Below are 9,392 nucleotides of genomic sequence, written 5' to 3'. Positions count from 1 at the left end.
TATCCAGAGGGTCACTTTTCGGTCGCATATCCACATCTCGACCGTTCAGTTTTTAGATACTAATGTATAGATCATCTCTGCAAAATTTCAGCCAAATTGATGGTGGTTAAGGCATTGATAACTGCCTTAAAGCTAGTACAGTTCAGGTTGGACAGATTTAGTTCGTCCATTGGTTTAAGCGAGTTAGATACCTTAAAGATCATCAATTTGGCTGAAATTTTGCAGAGATGATCTATACATTAGTACCTAAAAAAGGAACGGTCGAGATGTGGATATGAGACCAAAAAGTGACCTTAAGCTCTAACCTCGCACTTTAATTTCAGAGCGAGACCTCGCTCTGGATAGGATCTGATATATATAAATATATATATATATTTATATATATATATATATATATATATATATATATATATATATATATATATATATTCATTCGTGCTTCATTAACATCTTATCATCATCATAATCATCATCTTCATATATAAATGAGACAATCTTTTCATCTTATTTTCAATTGGTATTTAGGGAGATTAGTGTGTAATGTATATGGTGATGAAGCATCTTGCCTAATTGCCATAATTGCTTCAAGTGTTCATATCTTTCGCCTCGTCGCTTTTCCACCATAATTCATATTTGTAGGATGTAATGTGGGTCTCCCCCCAAAATTGACATACATGAAGGAAGTTTCTCATTACTGAAATTTCTCGCACAATATTGTGGTTGATTAGTCATGATGTTCATGTTATATTTTTCTCATTGTTTGAAACTTTAAGTACACCATTGCTATTTGTAATTGTGCGCCAAATTACTTTTGTTGCATTGTTTAGACAAAGCACATGCAATGGACCTATAATTTTGAATAAGCTAGAACCCACTATTTTCATCATTGCAGCTTGTGTTCGTGGTGTGATGGGCAATTTATGGCCGCAAATATTTTCCATTTAAATGAATATTATAAATGATTCTTCACCTTTCGCTTGATTATTGGTGGCAAACAATCCCCATTTTTGACAACTTTACAGTGTAAAACATCACTGCTATAATGATTATGGCATAAAAGTCTATTTCTTGGTCCCATATGTGTGCTGCATATATCCGGCCTTCAAGATTTTAGTCGGCGAATTTCTTATTTGATAAGGTTTTTGAGAGATTTGGCCACTGCCTGCTATCATTCGCCAAAGTTACCATGCATGTAGGTGAAGGATGCATCAAATTATTATTTTCTACCGTCTATTTAAACAAGTTTTTATTAAATTATATGATTGGTGTTGTCATAATAATAAAATGGCTCAAAGATGTTAGATTACATATCGTTAAAGTGGAAGTTTGAGTTTTAGGGATGTAAAATAGTCTAATCAAGTTAAGCATCAATTTGCTCAAACTTTACTTGATTTAGACTAAGCTTATCTAGTGGTATTCAAGCTAGGTTAGCTAGCTTGACTTGAAAGTTCTTTCAAGTTAGCATAGTAACTACGGTTTCTTGATCATAACGAGTAATCTACCTCAAGAGATAAGGACTGGTAACTCGAAGTGCCTGATAATAGGATAAATGGCTCTGAGCTTATTACTAGATTGGTAAAAGTACTAAAGTTAGATCTTGACTTGTTTCTTATACAACCAAATTGGAACAGATAAATATGAACTATAAGAGTACTTGCACATTTGTTTTTGAAATAGAAATTCCTAAGGGAAAGCTTCACCAATATAAATGGTGTACGTACCATTCTAGATAAAACTAAAAGACGACTAATGTAGGGTGGTCGCAGAACTTAAAATCAGTGCACCTCATCTAATAGTGAAATTAAAATACATTTATCTTTTGTGATTGAGCCATTTCTGTATTTTATATATGTTTGGTAAAAGACTACTCTACGTTATTGCAGATGAGTGTTAAGGTTAAAAGAACAGATAAATATGATGAGAGTCATGAGACAAGTCTAAAATATCAGTTGGTATCCGTAATTATCACCTTTTGTTCTACATGTCTCCAACCAAACACAAGTCGTTGCTTGTAATTAATCTCTGATACATGTCTCATAAATCCGAGTCCATTCTAGTGATTGAGACACCACCATGGACGAACATTCAAAAAAATCCAAGATAAATAAACCAATATGTATATGACTGAAAATTCAAGCATATATTTATATCCGATCAAAGAGATTCGACAGTAAAACTGAACAAAAAGTTATTTACGGCCGAGATCGATCAAGCAATCCCATCAGCTACGTGCCAAGGACCCAAAAGCACCCCTGGAAATTTCATGCAACCCATGGTTAAACCCCAAGCAACCCAACAGCCCATGTTTGTAGGGCAACACGGTCTTCCTCCTCATCTCCTCCGTCACCGCCCGGTTCACCGTGTAATGCAGTTCGTGCGGCGAAACCGGTCCTCTCCGCCTTGAGCTAACCGAGCCAACGCTGTCCGTCGACCGGAAACTCGAATTCTTCACATCTTCCGACATACTTTTCTTTGTCGACAAAAGCGAATACTTCCTTAGAGGATCCTTCCCCGTCGTGGCTCTACCTTCCGATGCGCTCCGGAACAACAAGAAATCTTTCAGCTTCCACTTCTTGTTCACTTTCGAGAACGAAATCGCTGATAATATCGAAGAGTAAGCCGAAGAAATAGAAGAAGGAGTGGCTGGCTTGATTGAGCTGTTAGAGGTACTCGCCGTCGGAGCAGGTGATGCAACGTCATCGAACATGATGTCCGGAATCCTCAACGGAGACAAAGACCTGGTTCCTTTTCGGATTGAAGCGTTGACGTGTCTCGAAGGCATTCTCGACATTCTTTCCCTGCCACGTCGACTCTGAAACTCTTCTTCTGCGTAGTCATATTCATCTCTGTAACAATCTCTCCGAGTCTCCTCCATGGCCGCCGTGAAAGGATCGGAATCGACCTTTCTGTGAAGATGGCGCGGAGACAACACGTCTTGGACCATTCTCTTCCCTTGGCATAGTACTCTCGATGATCTCGGCGATGGCGACCGTGGAGATATACCGGAGGAGGATCCCGGATCCTGCTTTCTATTAGTGCTGACGTGTAGCCGAGGAGGAGGCTTCAGAGGCTTGATCTTCCCTCCGTCAAAGAGCTCATCTGCGGGCAAAGAAGCTTTCTCCAGTTGGCCACTGAAATTGAACTCAAAATCTTCAAGATCGTCGCCGTTGATTGTAGCCCGGGATTTCGGAATCCCGGGCTTTTCTTCCCACTTGAAAGGGATAGAGGAAGGAGAGTATTTAGTACTAGTAGAGCTAAGATTGTAGTCGAAGTCATTGAACTGGCGATAGAAGGAGGAAGACCGGTTGGGGCTGGTGGGTGCGCTGAAGTAGTAGTTGCCGAACCGGGTGGGGCTCGACGGGGCGGTCAAGTAAGGGGAGGAGCAGGCGCTGTCGAAGTTGAAGTCCACCGGAGGTGCCGGAAGTGCTACTTTCATCTCCATAACTAATAGCTAGCTAGCTAGGCTTGTCTTGGTGATGAGAGGCTTAAGAAATTAAGGTTATGGAATAGTGAGGGATTGGGGATATATAGAAATTTGAGAGGGGAAATGAGGAAAGAGGGAGGAAGGATAGGATTAGTGGGAGAAGCTTGACTAAAAATGAAGAATGGTCATAGACGCCGTCTTTATATATGAATTTCTACGTGCTGTCTGTGACGATATTTATTGTATTTTCTTTAGTCTACACTCTACACCGTGGAGGTCGGGTTTTGCTTTGTTTGTTACAGTACTTGTACCATTCGTTTGGTACACTGTTTTCTTTTTCTTTTTTCTTTTTCTTTGTTGCCATTTGGTAGCATGTTAGTATATTCCTTAATCAACTTATTTATACAACTAATTACGTTATTGTAAACTAATATTATGACGTATATTTGAAAATTTTCCCATTTTGTACTGTATATACAATTGGTGTCACGTGATAACCAATGCACAAACCTACCACTTTTATTTTCAAATTTTCACACCGCAAGCGATATTGATATATTACATGAATAAAAATATACTCAAATGTTAAAGATTGGGTAGCCGACTACAAAATCATGCCGGTTCCTACCTCAAATTAACAATTAATAAAGAGATATTTTAAAAACAGTGAAGACGCGATTTTGACATCCAAAATTCGGTGATCAAATCAAATTACTCACTGCAAACAATGTTAGTTCGTGATCAAATCCACTCTACATTAAAACGCGTACGACTATATCAGTATGACAGATTTGTATGCCTTGAGTTGTTAGTTCCTACATTTATTTTTTTAGTTATTTGTATCAATGTGTTTTTAACTTAAGAGAGTACTCAATAATTAGGATCTCATCTAATATTTTGGAGAAAACTATCATTAAATTAAGTATTGTTGTAAATAATTATGGCTAACATCATGTAAATAGATGGAGAGTCATATATGTCTTTCACTACAGATTAGTGATTGATAGGATTGTGAATAGGAGTAATTGACGTTGCTATTAAACGTTGCCTATTTGTATACATCATGTACTCCTATATAAACCCTCTCATGGTGAGATGAATAATACACACATTCTATTCTCTACGTCTATACTCTCTCTCTCTCAAATTCGTTTACTATAGTTTTACAACAAGTATGTCTATTGATGCCTTATACAAAAGAAAGTTTATATATTGACGTATTTGTCGGTATAAAACAAGTAGGTGAAGTAACCTAATAAATCTAAAATCTATGTGCCAGCAAGCCAGAGGTTGAGAACACTAAATTGTCAACTTTCATTATCCTGCATATAGTTGAGATTTTATTAAAATAGGAGGCACGTACAAGCTAGCAAGGTCGGCCAATTACTTGGCAGCTTGTATTTTTCGCTATTTGTTTACCCTCTTATTCTTGTTCCGATCCTCTTCTTTTTCTTTTCATCAAATCAATTTAAAAAGTCATGCTAGTTTTCTAATACATAGATGACAGTGAGTTCTATGTAGGTCAACTAATATATAAAGTGCATCCATTGCTCTCAGCTTCGATCACATATAGTCTATATATGAACGTTGCTTGGGGGCACTGGAATTAACAGATCGATCCAGATGGAGTAGAATGTTGGGCTGGAACTTAGTAGCAAGCAAGATTTATTCTGGGGAGGTCTTTTTTTCTGCTTATTTTTAGCTAATAAAAACAAAATGAAAGCTCAAAATTTGGGGAATTCAACTTGGTGAAAGTTGACTACTGGAGCTCGATCGATCCATTCATTATCAACATGAGCAAACACCTCAAGCAGTTAAGCTAACCCTCTGACGAAAACATGAAATGACCCAATACACTGATACAGATGTGAAAAGACGCAGCAGAACTATCTTGTCAATGTAAGAAAATGTCAGTAACCAGTAACATACAGTTGTCAGAATTTAGTAACTAGCTAGGGTGCGTGTTTGTTTTTCCCTCTTTGGTGTAAGTTTTCTATTCCATTATGACAAGAACAAAAAAAATAAAAATGAGAGGGTTTATCTACCATAAAGAAATTATGATAATTAGACATGTCAAGATCACATTACCATGCATCTAAACTTGACCGTAAGCTCCAACTCAAGTGAAGCATAGGGTCGCTGAGAATATAGCAAGTCCCATGTACGTATATAATGATGTAAGTTCGACTAAGAAGACGAAAGTTGAACTTAAGACCTCATTACTAGATCGATAAGTTATAGTAACTTAAGTTCAATTCTATTGCTTTTTGAGTCCTAAACTCCTAATATATCATAATTCCCTCCGTCCCCTATTAGTTGTTAACAAAATGCAGTTACCTAAATGCTTACTCCCCTTTTGTAAATGACATTTTAACAGTTGGAAATCAGGTTTTAGGTTTCAGAATGGTGGATATTTAGATTAAGAAACCTGATTTTCCCATTGTGGAGGTTTCTATGCTTTTGTTGTGGTTACTACTCAATGCACCTTTCATTGTTTGTTTTGTGGATTTGGGGTGCACCCAGCTTGGATATAAACCAGATGATCTAGCTTTTTAGCAACATGATTTCCCTACTGGCCGGTAAGTGGTAACAAAGAGTTTGACTTTGCGACCTAAAGGTGTTTGTCGGGGAATGGATTGAATTATTCTCATTCCTTTTCCTGCCTGTTTGCCACAACCATAAATGATTTATTAACTTTTGAGTTTACAAATGTACTTTTCATTCTCAGCTTTAATGTCGAAGATTTGGAAAACAACCTATAGGATGCTTCTTAATTACTTAAGGTTCTTGATTTGATGAGCGGATAATCTTTTTTTGAATTGCAATTTGCAGCGTTAGTAGGACTATCATGACATTCTCCACTTTGAACCGAAGTGTTTTTTTTTTTTTTTTTTTTACGTCAGAGGGGAAATAAAACGGGATCTAGATTAATCATATTCCAATTTTCAACCTGTCCCCTTCTCACCACTTGGGATAACCCGAAGGGCAATTTTGAATTGAAATTGCTGTTATATATTTAAATATTAATAACTAAATATATAAAATAATAAATTAATAGTTTATATGATTGTCAATTGTTAAAGTCGGATATTACGTTAGTCGTTTGACAAAAATCACTAAGAAATTTGTAATAATGTTCGATCATTCTTCTGCGTGACTCTCAGTCTCTCGTTGCACCTCGCATACGTCTATGTATACGGGTATAGAACACCAAATATAATTTTATTTATCTATTTATTATAACAACATCATCTTTATTATCTACATTATCATCTTAATACAGTCATCGCTTATGAAATTTTTTATCCGATAAATTAATACTTTAATAAGTCTAATTGCCGCAAAAGCATATATCTCTTAAATTTCCCTACACATTCCTCTAGTGCCAGTAGGTATACTCCATGGTAGGATCGATGGTATCACACTCGCATTAAGAATTTAGAGCATTTTGACCTGCATTTGGCCGGTGAAATTATAAATTAATTAGTACCAAAAAACCAAATAAATATATAAACATCAGGCGGCTGCAGAGAACATTCTTTTTAATAATCTTTTTTTTTTTTTGCTTGAATTAGTGTATAAACATTAACAAAAGTTATAAACAAATATTAGTTGCAGGCTTGCAAAACACACTTTGTTTTGTTAGGACAAATTTTTCTGCATTAATAATTTTGCAGGAATCAAGAAAAATTAAAGAATTTTCAGCTGACACATGCATGTTTTAACAACCTCCCATAGAAAATTATAGCTAATTACATCACAGCTTCTAGACATTAAGATCCGTGTTACATTTATTTTCTTTCGCTAGAAAATTGCACGAGTCCTTTTTTTTTTTTTTTTTTTTTTCCAAAATGCCGTAAACCAAAATTTAAGCATAATAGCTAATCAAAGAAATTGCCACAGCCTCTTTGTTTGATTTTTGTAAACCGATCTCAATGACATATATGTATGTGTGTTGGGGCAAAAGTCATTTAGCCCCTTAGCTAACCACTCTTTGTCTTGTTAGGAATTAGGATCAGCCAAATTAGTCCCAGTAGTGCTTCCATTAGATTAAGACTGTTTCTGATGGGCTTGGAAAGCATACAGAGGGAAATTAACATTCTTTTTGAAACACTAATTACATAAAGTAGTATTTGAATTTCCACCAGAAAGTCTAAATTTGCTACTAACTACTAATATATCGGCTATATTGATTTAGATCATATAAAAAATAGTAAGATCTTTGAATGGAAAGATTTGATTCAATTTGAGTTTTTGAATATTAATTAATTTAATTAATAATTTTTCTTTTAATCTTGGTAAGAAGTAAGAACTAACCATATACGCACAACCTCAGTTTAGTAGATGCCAAAGAAAAAAAAAAAAAAAAAAAGAGTGACCAAACAAAGAAATAAAAATCGTAAACCCTAACAAGATCCTAGACCAAACTCTAGAAGAGACCGAGAGAGTAGTATTCACTTTTTCTATTTTTACTAGACATCACTTGTAATTTAACTCTGGAATGATTACTTCAGAAAACAAAAACAAACAAAAAAAACTCTGGATTGATGTTTTATGCAACTAAACATCTATCCTACATGTCTTTCTCGCAACCATTTTAATACATTATCACCAATCGTCTCTCATTTTTCCGACTTTGCATGATGCAACTGGATTTTCTACCATACTCTACCACGGATATATAAGTCTACTATTTGATAATGATGATTCGCGAATAGATGTAATAAACACATGTTCATTTACATACCAAAAGTCCTCTAATTTGACAAAGGAAGCAAAATTATAAACGAAACAAAACCCATGGAAAACATGGGATAACCTATAGTGGCTGGATATATTATTACCGCTATTGCTCTAGAAACGTTAATGTCAATGCTACAAGAAGGAAATGTCCATTTGCATGCACCTCCATTTATAATATTAAATCGTTGTAACAACAACATGTAGTCGTCAATGATTGAACTTTTGAGTTTGATACTTAGATACTTAAACCCCTTTGGCCAAATGTTTAGATCCTATATATAAATGAAACCGTTAGAACTCAAACCGGCTTAGTTTTAGCTTCTTGTTTATATAAAATTTGTAGGAGTTCGCTTAAACAACAAGAATAAACAACTCTGAATGGGTACGTGGAGAATTTGAGCTGGTGAATGGCATGCCGCACGAGTTTACTTAGAAGGATGAAACAGAGAGTAAATTCATATATAACGAATGAAATTAAACATAACGATATTATTCCTCAAAGACGTGATAGTAAGAACAGAACATGTACATATACCACAATTAAAATAGAAAGGATAGATTCTAAAATTGACAAAATTAAATTGATCAACAGTTCTACTCGGAGTTCACAGACTTTCAGTCACTCATGATTCTCTAAATAAACCTCGCCCTTGGGGCCCTAGACTCGTTGTCGGGTTTTTTCCTATTGTATAATTACCACCACGAGAAAAATTCACAAAAATATATGCCTAGTTGGCAGAGGTTTTCGATTACCATATCACCCAGCGTATGGTTGAGTACCGACAGCAAAAGGCCACTTGGAAGGTATGGAACCATGGATTCTCATAGCTGAAATAACCAAAATATAGCATATCAAAGGAAAGCATAGACTAGACCGCTTGGCACAAATACCTGCAGCATAGCTCTACCAGGTCAATAGCCACCATGCCCGACACACCAGGGAGAACCCTAGTGCTACTAGACTATGCAGCTCACCCCTAGAAGGCTTAAACCACCGCCATCAAAACATCTCCATCCCCAAAAGCTGGCACAAACCCTACGACCAACAACAATGACTATAAATTAAGGTGCCACATATTTTATGATCGGGACACTGAAAACCACCCCGCAACTGCCTTGATCCTCCAGTCAGAATGCCAAAGTTAGACGTGTCATTTACGCACTCTAGTTAGACACAAGCCTCATGAGCCAAAATTGGTTCCGAAAATCAAGGCCCTCGTGGGGA

At 36.2% G+C, this 9,392-nt stretch overlaps 1 protein-coding gene across 1 annotated transcript; it reads right to left on the bottom strand.

The window, feature by feature from the left end:
• Window positions 1-1,934: 1,934 nt before the first annotated feature.
• Window positions 1,935-3,598, bottom strand: LOC133735529 (probable membrane-associated kinase regulator 3). The gene has a single exon (XM_062162934.1). The coding sequence runs from the start codon at window positions 3,440-3,442 to the stop codon at window positions 2,222-2,224; it is 1,221 nt and encodes a 406-aa protein (XP_062018918.1). The 5' UTR covers window positions 3,443-3,598; the 3' UTR covers window positions 1,935-2,221.
• Between the last annotated feature and the right edge of the window lie 5,794 nt (window positions 3,599-9,392).

Source organism: Rosa rugosa, chromosome 3, assembly GCF_958449725.1.
Source record: "Rosa rugosa chromosome 3, drRosRugo1.1, whole genome shotgun sequence".
In the NCBI taxonomy this organism is placed as follows: domain Eukaryota; kingdom Viridiplantae; phylum Streptophyta; class Magnoliopsida; order Rosales; family Rosaceae; genus Rosa; species Rosa rugosa.
This window is presented reverse-complemented; position numbering and strand designations above follow the sequence as displayed.

What these genes read in the sequence shown, in the direction of transcription:
- LOC133735529 (XM_062162934.1), bottom strand. Translation starts at nt 3,442, where the DNA reads ATGGAGATGAAAGTAGCACTTCCGGCACCTCCGGTGGACTTCAACTTC.